General features: G+C 44.5%; 1 protein-coding gene across 6 annotated transcripts in view; it reads left to right on the top strand.

Moving 5' to 3' along the window:
* The window catches only part of PRICKLE1 (prickle planar cell polarity protein 1), a 115,785-nt gene extending 90,119 nt beyond the window's left edge, over positions 1–25,666 (top strand). For all 6 annotated transcript variants that reach the window (XM_043446354.1, XM_043446349.1, XM_043446353.1 and 3 more), the window contains 7 exons: positions 9,007–9,191; positions 10,869–10,982; positions 11,754–11,891; positions 12,478–12,681; positions 13,938–14,124; positions 15,034–15,897; positions 18,507–25,666. In XM_043446354.1, coding sequence (XP_043302289.1) covers positions 9,057–9,191; positions 10,869–10,982; positions 11,754–11,891; positions 12,478–12,681; positions 13,938–14,124; positions 15,034–15,897; positions 18,507–19,369 — 2,505 coding nt within the window. In that variant the 5' untranslated portion in view covers positions 9,007–9,056 and the 3' untranslated portion in view covers positions 19,370–25,666. The remainder of the gene's footprint in view (positions 1–9,006; positions 9,192–10,868; positions 10,983–11,753; positions 11,892–12,477; positions 12,682–13,937; positions 14,125–15,033; positions 15,898–18,506) is intronic.
* The last annotated feature ends 294 nt before the right edge of the window (positions 25,667–25,960 follow it).

The following is a 25,960-nucleotide window of genomic DNA, read 5'->3' as shown; positions in this document are numbered from 1 at the left end:
TCTCGCCGGCGCCGTGAAGGGCTTGTCTCCTCGCCTCGGGGTCTGGAGCTGGGCGTCTAAGTGCGGGAGGCCGCGGAGGCGGAGGAGCCCAGGCCCGAGGCGGACCCGCGGCCCGGGCGCCCCCTGGCGGCCCGAGCAGCCGGCGCCGCGCGGAGGGTGGGCTTGCGGGCCGCGGGCGCGCGGGCTCCGACTCCGGTCGTTCCTGAGGCGGACGCGGAGGGCCCGGCGGAGCCCCGCAGCCCGTGCCCCGCGGCCCACCTCGAATTAGCCCGCGGCGTTTTTCGGAAGGACGGGGTGATATCCCTTCCTCGACTCCTCTCCCGCGGCCTTTTTAAAAACCTCGGGTTTTCACATTAATCTGTGTCAGTATAAGCCAGGCTATGTGTGGAATTTGTTTTTACAACTCGAGTCTTGTGACTTCTCAAACACTTTCTTGAAGTGTTTTCTCTGGAAACTTGTTTCAAATGAGGGCTGTGCGTCTCACAAAGAGGAGTGTTGTTCAGGAGCCAACAGGTGACGGTGAAACCCGAGTCTGTGTGTACATTGGAGTCAAGTCTGGCTGCCGTTTCCTTGGGCCGCCGTTGAAAATGGAAATTCAGAAAGTCAATAGGAGACTTGAATACGATTTTGAGAAAATATCTGCGTCTCCCATTATGGAAAACAATGAATTCGTGAGACAGCGCCTCGCGCCGCCCGCCTCAGCCTCACACCGTAGCCTGCCCTTTGGATTCTGCCTTGCAGGCTGGCTTACTGCCAAATAACCTGCCCCCCAAAGCGCCGCTCTGGCAAAGGACCCTGCTTTGTCATCAGGTTTCCTCCTTTTGTTAAGCAGTCTGTCTTACTGTCGTGGAATGTATTTGTGCATGAAATTAGCCTGCTTTGAAACCCTGCAGAGTTCCACATTTCCTCTTGGAAAAATAGATAGCTGCTTGGCAATGGTGTGGTGCCTGTCGGGCCACTCAGCTGTCGGAAAATGTACCAGTTGGATGGAGGTTTACCTGGAAAATACAGAAAAGGCCAAAGGGCACATGGCCTAATGTCACTAATTGCTGGTATGAAGTCCTTTTAGTCAAGGAATGTTTCATAAGCAATATCTTCATTGTTTTTATTTTACAGTTATTGTGATTCATTTCAGAATAAGTACAATTGGGTTGGGCTGTGTTGGCCAGGACTTTCTTATTGTCTTTAGCAGACAATAGGCTTGAGTGCTCTTTATGTGAAAACTTTAAAGAGATTGCAGTTTAGTGACGTTTGCTATGAAATTCAAATCTTGATTGTAATAGTTTTGAGACCTATGGCTTTTGTAGACCTCTGACTTTTTTTTTTTTAAGCTAAGGACACCATAAAACTAGGGTATATATGTGTGTGTGCACACACATGAACGTGCTTGGATGTGTGTGTGTTTGTAAAGAATGGAAGTGTTACAGGATTCCCTACTACCAAATGAGTCTGTAGTTAAATTTAAGTCACCTGCATATTTAGCCTGGCTGAATTAGAGCAGATCTTGAGTGGGTGTGTGTGACCCGAATCTTCTATGTACAAAGGCCTTGTTAACAAGCAGTTTAACAAAGAAGTTGTTAAGCAGCTTGTGGCCCACAGGATGACACTTAGCAGCAGGGGACACTTAGGGAATGTTAGCCCAACTGACTTCACAAATCAGTATCTGTTCTGGTTTCTGGTGATCAAAGGACTTCTAACTTTCCTGGGCATGTCCACACCAGAAATAACTTTTTCCTAAGGATCCTGCAGTGCTGCGGGTAGTCTTCTCATAGGAACTAAAGTGGAATTTTATTAGGAAAAGCATTTGTAATTAAGGGTATGACCTTAGACTTCATTAGTCAATGGCTGGCACTGAAAATTATTCTGTTTTCTATTTGCATGATTTTGATTTGATTCGTTGACTTGGTCCAAGAAAATGATGACTAATAGGAACCATACCAGCACTGATGTACAGTTATAACCTCAATGTGAATCTGATTGAACTCATTCATCTCAATGCTCTCAAATCCTCACTCCCTGCTGACTTGCCTAGACAGTATTTCCATATTGGTGCATTGTTTTTCAACCATCTAGGACTCAGAACCCTCTTTGACACAGTTTTCCTCTTTCTTATTGGTTCCTTTTACTTTCTCTTTGCAAGCCACTACCTTTAGGCTCTCTTGATGACAGTGGGCTAGTAGGGCCCTCCCAGGTTCCTTTTCTCTTTTCTGACCATCACTGTCATATTAATTGTAAGACCAGGAGGGAAACCTTCCTACTTTATCTGCCTTTTGTTCTTTTCCTTGCCTATAGGGTTCAGTCCAAAGTCTCTTCTGCTTGAGATATGCAATTATTCAGTGGTACCATTGTCATCTGGGAAGAATATGTCTTTCAGCAAAACATTGACCCTTTACTGCCTCTAGACTTTCATATACTATGTTGACTTGTTAAGATTTTTAGGGAAAAATAGTAAAGGCTCACTTATGTATAGGTCAAGGTCAATCAAAATAATAATCCTTAACTATCCTGGATGCAACATACAGCTCAGTAGAAAATAAATGATCTCCAAGTGGCCAAAATAGCATAGCAAATAATAAGGCGGTTTTTTCGTTTGAATAACACCTTCACATACTGTATGTGATCTTAAACAGTGATTGCTGTGCTTATGGGAGGAATGCTTAAGCCCTTGTCCATATAATAATGGACAGCATAATAATAATAATAATAATTTACAGCATAATTATTCTATATACTTGTGGACAAACTTTTCAAACTGTAATTGCCTAATTTATAGAATATTGAAAGCCACAAATTAAAGTCATGTGTCTGGAGCCATGCAATTCTGGACATCAGCTCTGCATTGTGAGATAGTCCTCAGCTCCTCGTTGAGGATGGTTCCCAGGCTGTTCCCAGCTGGATGGCTGACTTAGAACTCCTTTTGTTTAAACTCTTAAAGCCAGTGTTCTTTACACTGTTCATCTTCTACTCAAAATGAAAACAAATGATCAGCCAAAGGCTAAATCATACATAGTTTACACACACCACCACTATTAAAGAAAGCAAGGAAATTCCAAATGAAATTTGGAAACATTCTTATCACAGCAGGTACTTAAAAAAAAGAAGTTCTAGCCTTTAATGGAATGAATGTCAGTTGCCTTGTTTTTTGATGTTTCTCAGAACGATTCAATAATGGTCCTTAAATATAAGGATGAATGAATGAGTGGAGTAAGTGAATCTGGAAAATAAATTTCGTAAGGGACTCCTCCTTAAATGATTGAATTTGGGGAACAAGTGCCAGCTCACAGCCTCATAGCGCCATTGGGGGCTCCCAATTTCTGCTCTGTGTAAGACATCGGGAAAGATCCTGCCATGTTCCATAGACTGCTTACACATGCAGTGTGTGTGTCTCTGTCTTAGTGTCTGCCTGCCAGAGGTTTTATGGAGGGACTAGTTACTCCGACCTCATGCCAAGGGAGCTGGGAATGGTGGCCAATAATTAATACTGTTCGCTCTTCAGGAGGCTGGAGTGCCCTGAACTCAGAAAGAAGATGAAACTCCCTGTCAGCATTGAGTCTTTGTTACTAACGTGTTCTTATTTTGGATGTCCTGGTTAGCTTCCAGGTGTATGTAATCAGAGTGAAAGTACCAACTGGCACATGTCAGTGATAACTTTAATTCTTTATATTTACTTAATTATTTTATCTTTAAAACTGTCACATCCTTAGGCCATCTTTGGAAGGAAAAGAGTTGCTGTTTGAGGGAACCAGGCCTCACAATAGCCTGGGGATTTGGGGGAGGTGCTTACTGAATGCCCAGGGCAACAAGTTGCCTTCCCTCAGCTCTGCTCCTGTCCCCGGGGTCAGGTGTTCTTTTGACAAGTATATGATGATTGAGAAGTCAGACATCTGTGAGCTGTTTGTCTCTGAATCTTTTTAAATGGTGACCAGTAGCTATTTAACTACCTTGAAGGAAGAAGGAAAAGAAAGGACAAAGCAGGGGAAATGGGACTCTTCCACTTTAGAATCCTCATCTTTCTAGGAATAAGCATCTCATCTCTCCTTACCCAGCCTCGGGCCTCTTCGACGTGTTATTAGCTTTAAGATGTTGCTTGCCCTACACATTTCCTTCATGGTCAGACTCACTGTTTTACTTCTTTTCTCTGCCTGATCAGACTTATTTACATCCAGAATCATAAAGACATTGGAGAGGTAGGGCCACTACCGGTTCATTTCCTTAACAGGGGCAAACCTGACGCAGAATTGGGTAATGCACGATTGCCGTTCACTTGTGGTTGAGTTCATTCCGTTTATTGCAGCGTTTCAAGACCAGCACAAGAAACCTGCCTCAGAATAAGCACAGAATACTGATGGTTTGAGCTATTCTGGCTTCTTATTCAATTTTTTCTGGCATCTAACATGGTATCTTGCACATAGTTTTATTTTTTTTAAATAAACTTTAAGATACCATGTTTAATTGTGGTTAAGTAAGAGAATGTAAAAAATATTTTCAAATGGTTCCCACAAAAGCATGTGTGTATGTGTGTGGAGGAGGAGGATAAAGCAAATGAAGCATAATTGATGAGTCTGGGTAAAAGACTGCCAAAGTTTGTTCCTTCGGAGAAGGCAATGGCACCCCACTCCAGTACTCTTGCCTGGAAAATCCCATGGACGGAGGAGCCTGGTAGGCTGCAGTCCATGGGGTCGCTAAGAGTCGGACACGACTGATCGACTTCACTTTCACTCATTGGAGAAGGAAATGGCAACCCACTCCAGTGTTCTTGCCTGGAGAATGCCAGGGACCGGGGAGCCTGGTGGGCTGCCGTCTATGGGGTCGCACAGAGTCGGACACGACTGAGGTGACTTAGCAGCAGCAGCAAGTTTGTTCCCTACTCTTCTTACAACTTCTCTGAAGTTTGAAATTACATCAATATAAAAATTTACAAAAGTAAATAATATGAGACACAGGATAGGGCCAGCCTTGTCTGTGTAACTGTGGTTCTGCCAAAAAAAAGTTTCACTTTATATCAAACCCGAAAATTCAGTTTTTAAAAAATATTTATTTGTTCATTTACTTGGCTGTGTCGAGTCTTAGTTGTCAGGTCTTCTTGTGCAGCTCAGCATGTGGGATCTTAGTTCCCCTACGAGGGATAGAACCTACATCCCCTTCATTGGAAGGTGGGTTCTGAACTACTTAACCACCAGGAAAGTCCTATTTCAATTATTATTCAACTTACTTGCAGATTTAATTTGTTGATTCTGTTTCACATGATCAATGTTAAGAGACAATACCTGGAAATAGACTGAATAGGATTTTCCTATTAGATCTAATTTAGTGATGGTTTCATGTTTGGCCTAAAAGATATTTAATAGTATTTTGGCAAAAAGCAAATGCAGCCACATGAAGATGTCATTAGGAAGACCCTGCCTCATCACCCAGAGCATAAGCAATGGCCAGGCTTCCTTCTTTTGTGCTGCAAAGTACATACCATGTAGTAATGTAAATGTCTACATAAGGGGTATTTATGCGATCACATTTCTGTGATTTTTGTTATTTTATATATTCTTATATGTATAAGAACTGTCCTCAGCAGTCAGTTTCTTACATGTGATGTAGTCTGAGACAGTGATATACTTAACAGTACACTCTCTGGGTCTGCTGACAAGCACAGGTCATTTATAAAAGACAAATCTGACTTAAAGTTTTCACGCTATCAAGCAGAGAAAAAGGAGCTATGGCAATACAGCATCTCTACCACTGCCTGGTAAGTAGGAGGTCACCTGGCTAAGTTGTATTTTTTTAATGTTGTTTTTGGACAGCTCTTAGAACTTACTAGTACATGTCATGTTTTGTCATTTTAAGTAATTATCCTCTGATATAAAGGAAAAAGACATTCTCCAAATTAAAAGCTCTGAAGCAACAGTTCAGGAGGCCATTGAATTTTTATGATCCTCTTGACTCTATGTTCTCCTTGAAACGCCCTCTCTGGGGGAGGTGGATGGGCCCAGCCTGGTGGTGTCATCAGGCATGTCTGACTACTTCACAAACGAAAAAGTTCCACCCAGGAGGCAGCGCGGCGTTGCAGGGGTTTAAGGTCGCAGATGAACCGTGTTCTAAGGTGGCTGCTCTTGGACAGGTGACCCATGGCCGATCACTCTGAGACTCGGTTTGCCCTTCAGTTTTCAGCAGATATGCCCTCATGGGGTTGTTTGGTGTGTGGTGATCGGATGTCACATCACTGATCATGCCAGGCTGGGCTCAGAGGAGTGAGTTAGCTGTCAGCAAAGGACACGGAAAGCCACACCCATATCACTCGCATTTCTTCAGCGCATCACTTCGCCCGTGAGTGCGGAATGACAGTTTGCAGCACAGTTTGAGGCGAGGCTGGTACGGCTGTGGGAGGTGCTGGCTGGAGACACGGCCAGCACGCCCAGGTGACTGGGAGCACGGGGACCATGGCATCCAGTGCCGATTGCTTAGTATAGGCATTTACTGTGCAGTTGCCACCAGAGGCTGATCCAGGAACGTAGCCATAAGCGTCAGTCAGGTCTTTGGCAATCTGCATCTTTGTGCTAGCATGGAAAATTCATTTGCCTTAATTTGTGGTGTTTTCTCTTGTTTTAAAATACAGTGACATTTAATTTTTAGGTTCTGCTTAATATTTATGTTCTTGGTAAAGTCTGTGCAGAGCAGGTACCTTCAAGTCTCCCTTTTCAGCCATACTTGGCAAAGGACAAACGTGTATATGTCATGATTTGGGTTCAACAGCGTTGAAGGCACCCTTTCTCCTGGTAGGGGTGTTTGAGTTATGAATTAAATTCTTAACCTCTGTTTTTCTCCCTTCGATATGCAGGTGTTATTTTTTTTCAAAACAAAAGGGAAAGAGTAGATCCAAGAAGTGCTCTGACTTTCATTAACACATCCTTTTTTATTGAATAGTAAGAGAAATGTGTCGATGTTTAGAAAGCCTCCCCTCAGTTGAGACATGAATGAAATGCACCTGCGTGAAATGATGTCTTGTGTAAAAGGTCAGTTCCCCCCAGTGGTGGGGCAGGAAATGAGGTCAGCTTTACTTTTTGTTCAGGGTGAATGAAAGTTAAGTTTATTAGTTGGAATACTGCCTTCTGTGTGGCATTACTCCATTTTCTAATAAAAATTGTAGCTTTTGGATGTTTGGCCCCCCTTTTGTGAACTGTTGGAATTTTGAAGTTTTAGTGTCCTTTGATTCATCAAAGAAAAGTCATAAGATTTCGTACTCATAGAACTTAATAGGTAACATGTTCTAACACTTTCAAGTATTTAGCGTTGCACTGAGAGAGTCACTGACAAATGACTATCAGGCTGACAGTGTTTTTCCTCCCTGTTGAAGCAAATGAGAGGATTATTTAAAGCAGAAGAATTTTCAGAAGTCTGATGTGTTAGACATGCTGCAGTGTGACTAGACTCTGGGTTTTAGCTGTGTGACCTTGGGCAAGTCATTTCCTAAATGTTCATTGAAAGGACTGATGCTGAAGCTGAAACTCCAATACTTTGGCCACCTGATGGAAAGAACTGACTTGTGGGAAAAGACCCTGATGCTGGGAAAGATTGAAGGCAGGAGGAGAAGGGGTCAACAGAGGATGAGATGGTTGGATGCCATCACCGACTCGATGGACATGAGTTTGAGCAAGCTCCGGGAGTTGGTGATGGACAGGAAATCCTGGCATGCTGCAGTCCATGGGGTCACAAAGAGTCGGACACGACTGAGCAACTGAACTGAACTATCTGTAAATTTCTTTCTTTTTTTTTTTTGTTGGAGGGAAGTATAAAAAGCAGCATCTGATCCTGAAAGTCTTTTTTTTTTTTGTCTTCATGACTGGGAACGGGGGATGATTTTTAAGAACCAGAAGGAACTCAGAAGGAATATGCATGGTGATAACAAAGTTCTTAGGCTGTATGTCAGGACTGTTGTCTAAACACTCATCGGCTTTCATCGGAGGAAACTTTTCAGAGCTGGGTTTTTACCTCATGTGTCCAGCAGCAGGTTGAGAGCATGTCATACACGAGGCAGATGGTGGTGTGGTAGTTTAGTCACTAAGTTATGTCCCACTCTTTTGCAACTCCGTGGACTGTAGCCCACCAGCTTCCTCTGTTCATAGAATTTTCCAGGCAGGAATACTGGAGCGGGTTGCCATTTCCTTCTCCAGGGGATCTTCCTGACCGGGCTTGAACCCAGGTCTCCTGCATTGACAGGCAGATTCTTTACCGACTGAGCCTCCAGGTACTGCAGACCTTTTCACTGAAAGCCTGCCATTAACACAGTTCAATGCTAATAGTCACTGCACTTGATTTTATTTTAACCTAATGCTCAAATTCAGTGACTTTCTTATGAAGGAACTCATTAATGAATGTCTGGCCGCCTGTAGCCCATGGATATAAAGGCCTGTGAATTTAATGTGCTGTGTAAGGACTTAACTGTGCTGTTTCTTTCCCTGAGTAAACGAAGTTCAGTGCCTCTCGGACTTTATTGGAAACCTGAAACCTAAGCAGTGTGGCCCAGCCGACCCACTTGTACTGACTGGCAGGCAGCATGCCTCCGCTGGGAAGATGGGTCAGGAGATGCTGGGGACCAACGCGGGTGACTGGAGCAATCCTTTCACAGCACATAGGAGTGGACAAGGCGGGAGGCTCGAGCCCAGCTTCTTCCTATAACTCCCGGGGCTCCGCAGGGATTTCATTTGCGGGAAGTTAGCAGCGCAATTTTCTTGAGAACTTTTTTAATGAACAGTGTGTAGAGAAGTACCTTTTAAAGACATCTGGAGATAAACTAGTTTGGGTGGCATTTTCTCAAATGCTGAGCTACTAACGGGCCCCTTTCTGCATGGTACAGCCCTAGTTTTTAAGATCTGGGGGCCTGGGGGCGGTGACACTGGTCATTTGGCCTCTTTCTCCGGGCCCCGATGTGTGTACATATGTGTTCAATAAAAGCTCTCGGAGAGCAAGACTCATGACTTCAGGTTCATCTCTTTGGTTGTCTTATATTGTCCACAGCAGCCACGGTCTGATGTCCTGTGACTGAGAAGCCAGCTGTTGACTCTGTTATGATGCCTTTGGAGATGGAGCCCAAAATGAGCAAACTTGCCTTTGGATGCCAGCGGAGCTCCACATCGGATGATGACTCGGGCTGCGCGCTGGAGGAGTACGCCTGGGTGCCCCCAGGCCTCAGACCCGAGCAGGTGGGAACCACATCGTCCACCTTTCTGGTTTTCAGTGTGATTTAAGGTCTTCGGTGTTCTGTCTTTTAGTGATCAGACATCACTGCCTCAGTGACATGCTGTGTCCTCGGGCCTTACTCTTCTTCGGATGGTTTTGCTTTTTTAAGTCACAGTTTCTCAATGAAAGTCTCCAGCCCCTTTCATACTCTTGGGTCCAAAAGGATGTTATTTTTTCCCTGATGAGTGAAACCCAGAGTGCTGCCTTTGCCTTTGTTATATGGATTTCTGACTTAGGTGTCCCTTTGGAGAGAGTGGGAGGAACTTACTAACCTTTCGAAAAACTTCAGTAACAACAAAAAGGTAGTGAAAGGGGAAGGTTTCTGTGGCAGTTCTCTGCAGTGCCTTGGCTTTGGGAGAGAGGAGACAGAGCTCTGAGACCATTTCAGTGTCACTGCTTAGATAGACCTCTGATAACCGTGCACAGGAAAGAGTCTGTCACCACACCATGTGAATCGGGAAAAAAAAATTAAAGAGCCAGTTTTGTGCTTTGTTGTATTGTTATTTTAAGGAAGATGAGAACATTGTGTGTACCTGTTTTTATCTTCCCAATGTCCTTATAATGACGAACTTGTTAAAAAACTGCTGCTGACAGACACAAGGACCAAGGTAGTTTGAAAGAAGGGGAGGCCATTGGGCTCCTGAGTTATGGTTGTGCTTCCCGTCTGGTGGGCACCCCCTTGAGAAGAGGGGTTTCCGACTCATCCTGGGCCTCACCCACCACCTGGCACACACATATCTGGTGTTTAGCGTTTGCAACCATACAAGTTCCGGTGGCCGATACAGTGGGACACGGGGAGGAGCTGGGCTCCAGGTAGGAAGGCCGTGTTTCGACCGACCTTTAATAAGAGAGAACCCTTCCTGCAGCTTTGGTGAGTTGGTTTGTGAGATCTTGAAATATTGAAGCAGACAGGCCCCAGATTCTAGTCTTCTCATTTCTTGAATCATTTTCATTCTTCCTCAGCACTGCAGCATCCTTTGCAGTATTCATTAAGGGGTTTCCTTTAGATACAACAGAAAGAAAAAAAAAATTCAAACAAAACTTGAGTTCTCCTTTCAAAATGCACTAAGTACAGCTCATTATAGTGTCCCTCCAGTTTCCTGGGGGAAATTAACTCCAGGTATTTAGAAAACAGCACCCATGGAAGCAAAGAAAGCTGAAGCTTGAGAGAACCTGATAAGGGAGCGTTTCCAAAGTTTAACAGAACAGCTTTTGTCTTTGCGACATGTGAAATTCAGAGAGCAAATCCAGGGTGTTTGTGTAGTGGCTGGATTGTGGACAGTGTCACACAGCCTGTGTGGGCACTTCCAGTGTTCACTCAGAACTCTCTTGGCTGACCCTAGGGAGATCACTAAGGAATGGTAGCATTAAATGTGCATATTTTATGGTGCGTAATTTATGATGCCCCTGGTTGTTACTACAAATTACATTCCTGGAGAGCCCTTTAGCAGCTGGGTGCTAGCTAGCTGGGGGTTTGCGCTTCTGCTGGTCTGGCTCAGCTGGTCTTCTCGTTAGCGGCCAGCAGCCACATCCTGTCAGAGGCTGGAGCCCTACCTGAAGGGCAGGGTAACTTCTCGGGATGGACTGAGCTGAAGTGTTCGCTTCCTGTGTGCTGATGTCCTCCTCCCTCTCTCCCTCAGATCCAGCTCTATTTTGCTTGCTTACCAGAGGAAAAGGTTCCTTATGTTAACAGCCCTGGAGAGAAGCACCGAATTAAACAGCTTTTGTACCAGTTGCCACCACATGATAATGAGGTAAAATAACAGGAAGAAGGCTAATTAGGAAAAAAAAAAATCCACCCTCAGCGTTGTGATGCCTCCCGTAAACTTCAGACTCTTGCCTTTCTTCAGATAGAATTGGGCTGGAGAATACAGCTCTCCATTCTTGAAGAGAGAAAAGGGTGTCAGTGCAATAAACTTAACACAAGTTGCTTTTTTATAGTGTTTGCAGCCAGTTACCAGGAACCTACAGGTCCCTGCAGTTCCTCCACCCCTTCGCCCAGTCAGAGCTTTATGGGGCTTTGGGCCTGCAGTGGGCTTGAGTGCCTCTAGAATGTATAATGAAGGTGGCAGTTAACCAGTTTAAGCCTTTTGAAGAAAGGTTAATGCCTTAGGTTTTGGGTTTTTTTTTTTAGCATTTCTGCTGATAAAAGTTTAAATTAAACTTTTCATCCTTTTTTTTTTAAAACAAAAAAGGACTTCTGTAGCAGTCCAGTGGTTAAGACTCCATGCTTCCAATGCAAGGGGTATGGGTTCAATCCCTGGTCGAGGAACTAAGATCCCATGTGCTGCATGGTGTGGCCAAAAAAAAGGAAGACTATTCCTTCAGATTGCATTTCACTTTTGCTAGAGAGGCTGCATGATCTGGTGTCTTTTTAAAGGTATGGGGTCATTTTTAAACTGGGGATTCAGGAGAGCAGACCAGCTACACTTGCTGTTTTATTTCCCGAAACTCAGTTCTGGAAATAAAGAATTGGTGAGGGAGGCTGTGTGCCTCAGAGGGTGCTTCTGTTTCCTTCTGTGAAGGTGCGCTACTGCCAGACTTTGAGTGAGGAGGAGAAAAAAGAACTGCAAGTGTTCAGTGCGCAGCGGAAGAAAGAAGCGCTAGGAAGAGGAACAATTAAACTTCTGTCCAGAGCAGTAATGCACGCCGTGTGCGAGCAGGTAGCGAGTTCTGGATGGAAGGGTGGTGATGTCTTGGATCAGCTGAGAGGGAGGGGTGGGAGGGAGCGGATGGCCAGGCCAGCATCGGTTTGAGCCCTAAAAACCTCCAAAAACTATAAGAAAAGCAACGTAGCTTCATATTAAATGGGGATTCCTGTTCGTAACTGGCCACACTGCTTGGTGTATGGGGGAGGCAGCCCCTTAAGTAAACATGGGGTGAAATCATGAGGTCCTGGCATGGAGGGCGCGGCTGGGGTGTGCCTCATGTTCAGAAACGCAAGGACATGATACAGACGTTCAGGGCCTTAGTGGGCATTCTCAGAGCAAGAATAGATCCAACAGGAGCCCGCCCCTGGAAGACCACCGCGAGTGTTCTCAGCGAGCAGTCCAGCGTGGTAGGTAGTAAAGCCGAGGCGTGTTCACTCCAGTGCAGAATGACAGTTCCACAGTGAAGAGTTGTTTAACCACTAGCAGGAGGGATCAGAAAGTCTCGCTGATAGATCTGGGATTGGGTGTTAAGTGGAAAAGGCAGAGACTGCAGTCATTGAAGAAGCATCGTTTTAAATCTAAATCCTTTTGTTTTTAGTGTGGGCTGAAGATAAATGGAGGTGAAATTGCGGTGTTTGCCTCTCGAGCGGGCCCGGGAGTGTGCTGGCACCCATCCTGTTTTGTCTGCTTCACGTGCAGTGAGCTGCTGGTCGACCTCATCTATTTTTATCAGGATGGAAAAATTCACTGTGGCCGGCACCATGCTGAGCTGCTCAAACCCCGGTGTTCAGCATGTGACGAGGTAAAAAAGTTCACCCCTTAACACCGGGAAAAATAAATAAGCTTCTAGTCAGCCAATATTCCACTGTTCACACCTCAGCCAAATAGAAATCTCCACTGCATGTGCTGTGTGTATGTAGTTTTAAGATTACCCTGTACAGTGGTATAATGGAATCCTATGCAGCTAATGAAGAAAATGCAGCTGGTGTCTTTGTGCACTGATGGATTATGAGAAAAAAGCAAGTTGCAAGAAGAGTGTGTAAAGATTGATCTTATTTTTGTTAAAGGGGGGAAGAACAGACCGTATACATAGTTGTAAACACTCAGAAACAGCGTGTAAAGACATACACTTGAGTTCACAGTGGTTAACCCTGGAGCATGTGTGGGAAGGGCTGGTGGTGCAAAATGAAGTTTTTCTACCGTAGGCTTTTTATTTTTAAGGAATTTTAGATTTACAGAAGAGTTGCAAAAATATCACGGAGAGTCCCTGTATACCCTTCTCCTAGCTTGTTAATTATCTTATGTAATCATGGTATATGCATCAAAACTAAGAAATTAACATTGTTATAATATTTTAACTAAATCATAGACTTTGTTTAGATTTCCTCATTTTTTCTACTCATGTCTGTGTTTTATTCTGACACCCCATCCAAGGAACCTCATTGCATTTATGCATTATATCTCCCTAGTCTGCTTCAATCAGTAATAGTAAACTTCCAGTTTTTTACTTTTGTATATTTAAATTTCTTCTATGATGTGCTATTTGAAAAGTTTGTGAAACCAAAAATATGGAAAAATCAAAAAGCCGTTAATCTGGAGATGGCCATCAGGTCAGAGGAAGCATTATCTGCATTAAGTGCTGTTCACTTGTCCAGCCCCCAGATCGCTGTAACTGGTGACTCACAGCCACTTTAGTGAGGTTTTTTTTTAATATTAAAAGGTGCACAGGCCACTAAATTACTTCAGGGTTAATGTGTTCTTTGCCACATTATGCCTACAAAGTGTGACTGGGGAGCAACATTATGACCCAGTGTATTACCTCCAATGCAGAATTCTGTGTTTTCTTTTAAAGTGTAAGCATGCACTTCGTTTCTCTTTTTCAATGTTTTCAATTTCTGTTCTTGTTCTGTAGCTACATCAAGTTACATGTAAGCTTGAGGCTGTAAGAAACAAAGATCCAGTGCCTGTCAGTTGCCCAGAAAACACGCAGTTACTTGGCCTTTAAAATCATTCACAATGATTTTCTTTCATCCTGTGGTTTCTTGTTTCTCTTTAAAGATAATTTTTGCTGACGAGTGCACGGAAGCTGAGGGCCGGCATTGGCACATGAAACACTTCTGCTGCCTGGAGTGCGAGACGGTCCTGGGGGGACAGAGGTACATCATGAAGGACGGCCGCCCCTTCTGCTGCGGCTGCTTCGAGTCCCTCTATGCAGAGTACTGCGAGACGTGCGGGGAGCATATCGGTGCGTCTGTGGCCCAGCCTGCGGCTTTGTCACTTGGCCGTCACTCTGTCTCTGATTATCCAGTGTTTTTTTCTTTCTTTTTGTTTTTGATGGAGGTATAGTTTACGTAGATGTACAGTGAAATCTGAAAGATTTAAGTGTTTTGGTTTGATGAATTTTGATGAACGGGTGTAGATTGGATTCTCATCACTCCTGGCAGTTGTGATCTGTTAAGTCCCCATGAACATGATTATCCAATACCTAGCCATTGCTCCTGGAGATACAGTGAGTTAGTTCCTCTGAGCCTCTGGTTGAAACAGTGTCATAAACCAGTCAAACAGATAATCTTATTTCCTGTGTATTTTGGTTTAAAGACACTTATTTAATATATGTTGTTGATTCCTTAAATTGAACTCACAGTCAACAGCCCTGTCCCACCTGCTTGGACAAAGCTCATCTGACCCGTGGATTGCCTCTGTGAGGCACATCACAGCCTTCTGTGCTGGGCCACACTAGAGAGCACTTCAGCTGTGCTCGGGCCATTTTAAACAACAAAGTCACTAAGAGAAAGTACAGACATGGGAAAGAAAACAGGCCTGTGTGAGGTGTGAGCACTGACAAAAGAGGCCCCCCTGTCACCTCAGCTAGGATGCAGCAGCATCACTTGACTCAAATTTTTTGCCACTTTGCACATGTCTGCAAGTGACCTCGGAGACTCTGCAAGGATTGATTTTGGAACTAACAGGAAATTTAGCACATAGATCAATTTATAAATGAGAATGAACTGCACCTGTGTAAGTCCCAGCTCTATCAAGATCCAAGACAGTCTCCTCACCTTCAAAGGTTCCCTCATGCCCACAGTCTGTCTTTTCTTCATCCTCTGTGTCAGGGCAGAACCATAACTTGTGATTCTTTCCTTTCTCGAAACAGGTGTGGACCACGCGCAGATGACCTATGATGGGCAGCACTGGCATGCCACAGAGGCCTGCTTTTCCTGTGCCCAGTGCAAAACCTCTCTGTTGGGATGCCCCTTCCTTCCCAAACAAGGCCAGATTTATTGCTCGAAGACATGCAGCCTCGGTGAAGACATGCATGCCTCCGATTCCTCCGACTCTGCGTTCCAGTCGGCTCGGTCAAGAGACTCCAGGAGAAGTGTCCGGATGGGCAAGAGCAGCCGGTCAGCAGACCAGTGTCGTCAGTCACTCCTTCTGTCCCCTGCGCTGAACTACAAGTTTCCCGGCCTGTCGGGCAATGCTGACGACACCCTATCTCGGAAGCTGGACGATCTGAGCCTTTCCAGGCAAGGAGCAAGTTTTGTCAATGAAGAATTTTGGAAAGGCAGAGTAGAGCACGAAACCCCAGAAGACCCTGAAGAATGGGCGGAGCACGAAGATTATATGACACAGCTCCTCCTCAAGTTTGGTGATAAAAGTCTCTTTCAGCAGCAGCCCAGTGAGATGGACATTCGAGCCAGTGAGCACTGGATAGCTGATAACATGGTTAAAAATAAGACCGAGTTAAAGCAAAACAACCAGAGCCTTGCAAGTAAAAAATACCAGTCTGATATGTACTGGGCACAGTCACAAGATGGGCTGGGAGACTCTGCTTATGGGAGCCACCCGGGCCCGGCGAGCAGCCGAAGACTGCAGGAGTTGGATCTGGACCACGGGGCTCCAGGGTACAGTCAGGGTCAAACGCAGTGGTGTGGAGACTCCCTGGAGTGCTTGTCAGACCTGAAACCAGAGCAAAGCGTTCGGGATTCTATGGATTCTTTGGCTTTGTCTAATATCACAGGTATGTAATCTAGGGATTATGGGGTGTTTGAAAAAGGAGCCACTGAAAAGTTTATGCCAAAAGTTACAGTTCAGCAACCAGTAGGGTCTATGTTTTTGGTTTTTTTTTGGGGGGGGGGTGGGGCTATGATTTTTAAAACCGTAGACCATGGGAAGGAGAGAGTTTCAGTTAAATGCTAAACACTGTAGCAAAACAACAGTGTATTAAACAGCAGAGACACCACTTTGCTGACAAAAGTCTGTAGCATCAAAGCTATGGTTTTTCCGGTAGTCATGTATGGATGTGGGAGCTGGATCATAAAGAAGGCTGAGCACCGAAGAATTGATGCTTTCGAATTGTGATATTGGAGAAGACTCTTGAGAGTCCCTTGGACAGCAGGGAAATCAAACCAGTCAATCCTAACGGAAATCAATCCTGAGTATTCATTGGCAGGATTAATGCTGAAGCTGAAGCTCCATACTTGGGCCATCTGACATGAGGAGCTGACTCATTGGGAAAGACCCTTATGCTAGGGAAGATTGAAGGCAGGAGGAGAAGGGGGCGGCAGAGGATGAGATGGTCAAATGGCATCATCGACTCAATGGACATGAGTTTGAGCAAACTCCAGAAGATGGTGACGGACAGGGAAGCCTGGCGTGCTGCAGTCTGTGGAGTCACAGAGTTGAATACAATTTAGCGACTGAACAGAACAGATAGCCAAGCAAACACTCGCATACGTGTATGCATACATATAAAATAAGCTTTCAGTACAGTCTTTGGGGACAGGTATTGTTACCCCTGTTTTGGAGAGAAGAGATGAATTTATTTGGATGATGGAGTCTACATCTGTATTTGAAAGATATTGGACTCTTTGGATCATTCTGTATGAATTAAAGATATTAAAATCAACATGCATACTCCATAAGCACAGAACATTTTTTTTTAATTTTCCTGAATTGCCCTGTGGCAATAGACAGTTCAAAATTAGCTAAGTTCTTTTTTAACCCAGATTATAAAATAATTTCACTTTAATGTTTTCAAAACACTTTGGTGTCAGTTATCTACATTTCATCCTTACAATGACCCTAAGAGAGTGGATATTATTGCATTTTACAAATGTGGAAAGTTGAATTACCGAGAGACTAGGGAATTCCCTGGCGGTCCAGTGGTTAGGACTCCGTGCTTTCATTTCCATAACCCGGGCTCAGTCCCTAGTTGAGGAACTAAGATTCCACAAGCCACGTGGCAAGATCAAAAATACAAAACCAGAACACCAAAAAAACCAAGAAGCTAAATGCCCAACTTTATATAAGTATTTAAAGATAAGATTGATCCTAGAACCCAACCCTCCTGAATCTTACATTTGCCACAAGTTTTTGGGTACTGTTGTTGCTTGGTTAGTTTCATAGTTCAACCAATGACACTAGTCCTTTGATAAAGGTTATGTTACATTGTAACATAGGCAGGAGAGGCTTGAGCAGCTGCCAGGAGGATCCCAGACCAGGTTCTGGGCCCAGAGGGTTAAGACAGCTACCCTCCTGACTTTGGTTGGGCTTGTCAACATTAAAGCCTATAATTTAGGGGAACTTAAGGAATGGTGGGTAAGACTAAATACTAAGCACCTCCTGTTTGCTAGGCCCTCTGATAGGTGTTTCAACATTTAAATATCAAAAATGAACATTTGGTATACGTCGTGTTATTGCTGACTTTTCTTGACAACAATCAGCTCAAAAATAGGCTTTATTTAGAAATTGGGAAGCTATGTAGTCACCAGTTGACAGCAGTTCACAGCACTCCCTGTTGTTCCTTAAGACATGTCAGCTGGGTTGTGTTCATTTCTCTTAACTTGCCTGAGCCCTGTTATAACAAGGAGCGCAACATCATCGGTTTTGAGCAAAGTTTTAAAATGGAATTAACCTGGAAGTGGAATATCAGCTTATGGGTTGACAGAGCAGAAGATTGGATAAAGGCCTGGGGTCAGGGGTTTGGCAAACTTTTTCCATAAAAGGCTAGCTAGGACTTTTGGGATGTTATAGTCTGTTGTAACTACTCAACTCCACACTGTGGAAAAAACCATAAGCAGCAGAGAAGCAAACAGATATATCTGGCCCAGTGAAACTGTATCCACACATAGGCTGTGGGCTGGATCTGGCCCTTGGGCCATTCGACTACCAGTCCAGGTAAAAGAGAAGACTAGTCTTGGCTTAAGAAGAGGGCCATAATGATGGCTGTGTGCATGCAAAGGGAAGGACTGCTTTGAGAGAGATTCAGATGAAACAGCTGGCTTTACTGGATTGAGAGACAGAAGCTTCTGTGTGTCATGTTAATAAATTAATGACAGAACTGTTATGAAGAGCTTTTAGTTTGGCTGCTCATCCCATGGGCTGTAACTCATGTTTGACCCCCAAATGCCTGGGGCTCATAAGAGATGCTGGGCCTCTTGTTTCAATGATGAAATTCATACCTCTTCTCGATTAAGTGTATATGTCCGTTGGTTTTGCCCAGTGATTGTTCATCAGATATTGAAATTCAAGGGACTTCACTTCAAAATGCTTCTAAAGCTCGTTGGTAATAACTGTCAGAGTGTTAGGGTTATTGACAGTCATGTCTTGCCTTGGCTTTTCTTGTAGGGGCATCAGTGGATGGAGAAAGCAAGCCGAGGCCGTCATTGTATTCTCTGCAAAACTTTGAGGAAATAGAGACAGAAGACTGTGAGAAAATGAGCAACATGGGGACTTTGAACTCTTCCATGCTGCACAGGAGCACAGAGTCCTTGAAGAGCCTCAGTTCAGAGTTGTGTCCAGAAAAGATCCTGCCCGAGGAGAAACCACTTCACCTGCCGGTGCTCCGAAGGTCCAAGTCTCAGTCCAGGCCACAGCAGGTCAAGTTTTCAGATGATGTCATTGACAACGGAAGCTACGAGAACATCGAAATCCGGCAGCCGCCAATGAGTGAGAGAACTCGAAGACGGGTGTACCATTTTGAAGAGAGGGGACCCAGGTCACATCACCATCGCCGCAGGAGAAGTAGGAAGTCCCGCTCAGACAATGCCCTGAACCTTGTCACAGAAAGAAAATACTCTCCCAAGGACAGGCTGCGGCTCTACACTCCCGATAACTATGAAAAGTTTATCCAGAATAAGAGTGCCCGGGAAATCCAGGCCTACATCCAGAATGCTGACCTCTATGGGCAGTACACCCACGCCACTTCTGACTACGCCCTGCAGAACCCGGGAGGGCCGCGATTTCTAGGCCTCTATGGGGAGGACGACGACTCCTGGTGCTCCTCCTCCACCTCCTCCTCCTCTGACTCAGAAGAAGAAGGGTATTTTCTTGGACAACCAATTCCTCAGCCCCGGCCACAGAGATACGCCTACTATACAGACGACCTTTCTAGTCCAACTTCTGCACTCCCCACGCCTCAGTTTGGTCAGAGGACAACTAAATCCAAGAAGAAAAAGGGACACAAGGGCAAAAACTGTATTATTTCTTAATGTGGTAGCTGTGGAGATTGTATTTAAACTTAGCCATTAACCATCTTAAATCATATCTTTTTTCTTCCATAGGAAAGTTGCTAAAATAGATTCAAGTGCTTTGCCCATGTAAATGAGACCCCGACTGCTGTTTACAGTGTCAGATTTAACCTTTGGAAGGTGTGATTTCTCCACTTACCCTCCTTGGATGGTGCCAGGTAGACATGACCTCGTGTGTCTGTTGGGTGCATCACAATTTGACACAGCTGCTTTGGTCTCCAAACCTCGAGAGATCCGCGAGAAGCTGTTGAGAGGTGATTGGATGGGGGTGTTGATTTTTAGACAATGAGAACTTGAGCCACCTTTGTCAAGCAATAGTGTTTGTCGTTCGTCTGCACCAGATTGACCCAGGTCCTGACAGTCTGTCCAGTCGTGTGGCATGCACGTAGTCATGTGCCCCAGCCAACACTGTGCAAGGCCACCTCATCCCCTCCCAGCCCTGATTAGCCAGGTAAACATTATATTAGCTCCAGCTACAGATGGAAAAGAACATTGCTATTTATAATGTAGTATTTCATAGACTTAAGTGTATTCCTAATTTAACGGTGCAAATATTAATGTACATACTGTACAGTTCAGATTTTAAAGCTGATATTTTTATATCCCTGAAATGTAAGATGTTTGTTACACTGCAGTGCTAGATTTGTTAGGGAACCAGAAACAGCATTTATGGATGAAATGATTGCTTGTATCTTAGTCAGGGTTTATAAGTTTAGATGGTCAAATTTATATTGCCTAGTGATGGAAAGTTCTTCTTTTTTTTTTAAATTTTTCAACATTAAAAAGGCTCTGTATGCATGGTGGGGCTATGTAAATACTCTTTAAAACTATGGCCCTATTAATCTTACAAGTGTTATTTATGGGTCAAGCAATGTAAACTGTATAAATGTAAAAACAAACAAAAATAATCTCCCCACACATACCCCTAGAATATATGGTTAAAAACAAGGAGAAGCTGTTTGGGTGAATATTTTTTTCCCCTTGGGGATGGCAGGGGGTGCCTTTCCCGTTTTCAGCAAGGTAGTGATTATCTCAAGGAAAGAGACCAAAAAACTACAAGGATCTGCTCTCTGTGGCAGAGTGCTTTGTAGGTTGATTCCTTTTCACTCTTCCCTTCCAGCTAATTTGTCGGCCTTTAACAGCAGTTTTGAAAACCAGGCCTTCTGGTTATGTTTTTCTTTTAAAATCTTTAAATTAGAGGATTCTGTGCTGCTGGCTACTTAAAGTTAATCTGGGGTTCTGTTTCAAGGGGGAATTACATTGGATTTGAACTGACAAGCTAGTACTTCGATATGGGTCATTCTTGCCCATATGTTTCAGTCCTAACTTAGTGTCCTAGTGGTATCTCAGACCTTTAGGAAGGTATTTAATAAATGCTTAATCAATAACAAATGACCTTTCTGAACAAGATCTCTTCAAACACATCCAGATCCACGTTCATTTTGCTCCTTTGACTAGCCTTGCTGTTCTACCATTAACAGACCAACGTTTGACTCCTGCACGTCCACTTGCCCTACTAGCTTGTGTGAAATAGTACTTGAGGCATAGAGGCAGAGCCGCCCACATGTACTGGTGTGGGAAAAGCTCTTGGGCCCTGGGAGGGCAGACCTGAATCCAATAGGAAAACCAGCAGTCAACAACATCCCCTGTACTCACCCCTGGATAGGGCAAGGCTTGGTATCCAGGCTAGACAGAGCCCTTCAGAAGCACACCAAGGTGGGGGAGATCTTCTCAAAAACTTCATTATCATCTCCCTGTTCTGATTCATTTTAAAAACAGCATTGCAAAGAAAATGCATGCACATGGTTTAAAAAAAAGCGAAAGACATGAAGTATCTCCTTTCCACTCTCCTTCCCTTGGTTCCCCTCCCTAGAAGTAACCACTGTTACCCATTAGTTGTGTATCCTTCAGATGTTCAAAGCATATTCACATTAATGTATCTTTTTAAAATGGCAGGAAACTAGACCAGCTAAGACTTGCTTTTCTCACTTTACATGTGGGTATTCCACGTTAGTGCGTATAGGTCTACCTCACTCTGTTCTTGCAATGACTTCATAATAGTCTGCTTTTGGATATACCGTAATTTATTTCACCAGTCCCTTGGTGATGGGCTTCAGTTTTCTCATAGACACTTTATCCTTCATTGGCACATATGCACATAAATTCTGAGTAGCACGGTTACTGGGAGAAAGGTTATGCGTTTACAATTTTGATGGCCGTCGCCAGTTTTCCTCAAGAAGGCAATCTCCTGATCCTCATTTACAATGCAAGTGCTTGTTCCCTCACGATCTCACATGACAGGAGCAGGTTTCCAGACTTTGAAGATCTTTTCAGAACCTTTGCTGCAAACAGTGGGCATCCTTTTAGAAAAGACCTTTGCCTTGAAAGGGTGGATAATGAAATACTCAGCCTTACTTGGCCTGGAGAAAGGCAGGTATAAGCTGAAGTCACTGTCCTCAGTAGTTTTCAAGTCCTAGTTGCTTTTGCTCCTCCTAGTAATCACCCCATTCATTTCTTCATTTCCTTACATAAGGGTTATATCGACTGCCAAAGGTTTAAGGAAATGCAGAAATATTTATTCACAATAATAATGTAAGCTTTGAAGCTTTTAAATCTTGGTTGATAGCAATAACAAAGAAGACTGACTGTCTACAAAGGAAGAAAGAGGCAGCTGCCCTGCAGCCCTGTAAAGAATTAGGCTAGAAAACTAGGCCTACATTTGCTAGAAGGTGTTCATAGATTTCGTTAACAAAGTGTTTGGTCCGTCACGAAACTCAAAATTTAGCCCCAAGCTAAGTATCAAATACTAAAACACTGCCTCTGGTCTCTACATGGGTGAAGCAGAAGCCCAGTGATTGCCTTTTCCTCACTTCAGACCAAACTGGAGCACATACAGCCCGTGGAGGGATGCTGATTAAGTCAATGGGCGCAGCTTTCAGTACTCAGTAAGAGAAGGACTCACCTTGTGTGTGTACCTGATCTCCTTGACACTCAGCTTTCTAGTTCCTGAGTTAAATAAGTATCACAAGTGCAAGGGGAGATGTGCTGTCTGGCGGTGCTAGTGCTAAAGGGTCCACCTGCCAGTGCAGGAGATGCGGGTTCAGTCCCTGGGTCAGGATGGTCCCCTGGAGGAGGAAAGGGCTACCCACTCTAGTCCTCTTGCCTGCAGAATTCCTCGGACAGAGGAACTTGGTGGGCCCCAGTCCACAGGGTCGCAAAGAGTTGGGTGCAACTGAGCATAGCTCTCACGTTAGATCCAAAGCATAAGCCATTGTAAGACAGAAGTAAAACTGGAATGAGCACCGAAGACGGCTAGGTGTCCACGTGTGGCACGTGGCCCTGCCCTGTGTGGTCCTCGGGTGGCGGGCCAGGCAAGTTAGAACAGGTGTGGAGGTGCCGTGGGACGGCCGACGTGGGGTGGGCAGGCTGCGGCTGAGCGCCGCGCTCCTGTGGAGCACGCGACTGCTGCCGGGCAGAGAGAAGCAGTGCTAGGACGTCAGTCTTTCCAAAAGCAGCCAAGAACTTGAACTCTGGTAAAACGTCTCCCACCTTCTCAATGCTAGCAACTAATTCAAACATTTCTGAAGCCCTTTGAGCAAAATGAACCTGCCATCAGCGCATGGGTTATAAATTTAGGCACTTGAAGTCATCCCTTAGAGCTGTCTAGAGGAGGCACAACTAATTACTATCTACAGAAAGATGTGACTTTTTTTTTTGATGTTCAAGGAAGAAAAATTATTGGGATTTCAAAAAATTCCACTAAAAGCCTTATTATCAGATTTAATGTTAGCAACACAATTATAAAAAAGGGCCTTTTTAATTTGTCAAATGAGAAAATTGCCTAGTTAGATTCTCTAGCTGTTCTTTGGAACTTTCTAACAAGGCACGCTCCTGAAGAGTTGCGTGGGTTTTCTGCTCGCGCTCAGAGCACTCGGGGAAGGCTTCCAGGCTCACTGGAGAAATAAGCAGGAGCAACTGAGTTTTGCATCTCTGAGCTCTGGCATGCATCTCTATGCCAAAATCAGGGTGGTAACTTTCCTAGGGGAAGAAAGGTGAAGGGTGGCTTTTGCAGCTTACAAAGGAAGTGTAGAGGACAAGTAAGACATGGGGTATGTGTGTATAGACTTGCTCACAGGATTACAGCCAGTCTTCTTGCTTGAACAAGCCAAGCTAGCTGGTCAGATTCCCATTTGAGAGATCAGTTTTAACCTCAACTCTTATTTTTACAAAAGAAATTTCACATCCCTGCTGCCGTATGTGCACAGGCGCTGTTAGGGCAACTGAGAAGGAACTTGCAGAGCATTCTCCAGAAGCACTTGATTCCAGACAACATGAACAGTACCATCAAGAATATGAAACTAGTTCTCCTAAGTGCTATCACTTGTTTTAGCATGTTTAGGTCAACAAACTAAAAGCAACTGACATTGGAAAAAGTGATTACTAGTCTAATATAGACCTGCCACAAAGTTGATGTTGGAGAGATGCAAAGCATGCTGGAGTCTAGAATTCAGGGGATGTGGGTTAGGAGACTCCCCTCGCTCATTAACTCAGGCGGGTTGAGTGCTGTGACCCAGTTTCCATTTCTGTAAAATGAGAGGTGCTCAACCATCTCAAAGGCTTCCTTCCAGCTTTGGTATTCTGTGAAGACCAAACTGAATTCATTGGGTCAGCCAGCAGACAGGTCACCCACTCAGCATAAAGTGTCATTTCCCTTTTCTGACTCTTCATTTACCAACATACTTGGCAAAGATTCCTGAAAGGATGATCCTTCCAGAGACCATGGCTCCTGGGAGTTGGTAGCTTTAAAGACGATTGGTTTTAATGCTTGGGACTCTGAGTGGGCATGAAGTTTGGCAGTGGTTATCTCCCTCTAGGTGCATATGCTTCAAAGGTTGGCCTTTTCCTTTAAGTAGGCAGTCTGGAAATGGCATAGAGAATATGGAACACAAGATATTTTCCTCCCTCGTGTTGTATTTTTCCCCCAATTACCAAGATAAAATGATTTTTTTTTCTACAGTGCAGTTAGTGGCAGTCTGGAATCTCTGAACATGTTGTAAGCAAAGCTGAAAGAGTGTTAACTATGTTTAATTAATGCTGGCTCCCAGTATAGGAGAGTTGAATTACCAGGTTTATTCCACTTAACTGGCTCTTCTCAAACCACTGTGGGTCCAGGTACCACACTAAAGAGCTGAGTTCCAGGCTATGTGGTAGCTGTGGGGGCTGTAACCCTACCTGCCCCTTAACAACCACGTCTTATGAACCTGTCAGATGTTTTCTAAATTAACTCCGAAGCAGAAGTCATAGAAATCAACATAGACGGTAGTAGTGACTGAACACAGGTGAAAATCTACGGAGCAAGGATTTTATCAAAAGTTGTTTGTAAGTTATTTTTATATATTGCCCATCACAAACATATTACACTGTAAAGGTACATACCAACAGCTAGTGTGTCCTGGAGTCACCACTGGAACCTAGTTCTGAATGACCACTAAACTTCTACTTCTTTTAAGAACACTAAATTTTAAAGTTGAAAGATAGGGGTAAAACACTAACTCTGCCCCTTCCAGCTATATGACCTTAGGTAAGCCCTTAATTGTAAAGTGATTGGCTTACAACATGTAAAAGTGTTTGTGAATCTAAAAACATTAGAATGGTCCTTCTAACCTGGTTCAGATAATGAAATAAATGAAAAACATGGTGCTCCTCTAATCCTATATTTAGTATATTAAACCTGAAATGTAAGCTACATCTGATGGTACACTTGATTCTACTCTACAGAAGTAACGGAATACAAAGTTTTTAAAACAGAAGTTCCTACAAGGTGGGGACCAATTCCATGCCCCTACCTATACTTGCAGGATGTCACCCTTCACTCAACATTCGCACCTCAGGATGGGGGCAGGCCGTGTAGGCTTTGTGGAGGTCAAGTTGCCCCAGGGCATGAGATGTTGAAAAAACGGTGCCTCTCTTCTTGGCCCCTCTCTTCTTGCTCCTGTGTTGGAAAGGAAAGGTGACTTTCACACATGACTCCCCTCTCTCAGCTGAGGAAGCCCTGCAGTGTTGAGGAGCCACACCCCACGCCCACCCTCTGTGGTGGTGGAAGGCCACCTTGGTTGAGCCCACATCACAGCTAAGGTTCAGTCCTGGCCAGTAAAGGAAAGGGAAATTGAACACTTGACCACAAAACATGCCTTGACCTGCTGAGCTGTGGTTCTGTGGGACTGTGGCCTCTCTCCCACCCACCCCAGCCCTCCGCCCTCTCTCACATACAGATGTTCTCACATAGCCCCATCCTCTGGGGGCTGACCCCCTTCCGGCCTCAGCAGCCTCAGGCAAGCAGACGGTGTGCTCATGCCAGGCGCTGGTGCTGGGTCTGCTTGAGGGCACTAAAGCCACTTGGCCAGTGCGTCTTCCTGAGAGTTTGGTCGTGAAGGGGGGCCTCTTCCCATCAGACCGATGGGGGACAGCACACATTTCTGGTTGCTGGGGCCTCACCCTCTCGGCGAACCCTCACTGCCCTCAAGGACAACAGCAGGGATTCAGCCAGAAAGC

The sequence above is a fragment of the Cervus canadensis genome, chromosome 25 (assembly GCF_019320065.1).
Source record: "Cervus canadensis isolate Bull #8, Minnesota chromosome 25, ASM1932006v1, whole genome shotgun sequence".
Taxonomy (NCBI): Eukaryota; Metazoa; Chordata; class Mammalia; order Artiodactyla; family Cervidae; genus Cervus; species Cervus canadensis.
The sequence above is the reverse complement of the archived record's forward strand: the minus strand, read 5'-3'. Positions and strand labels throughout refer to the sequence as shown.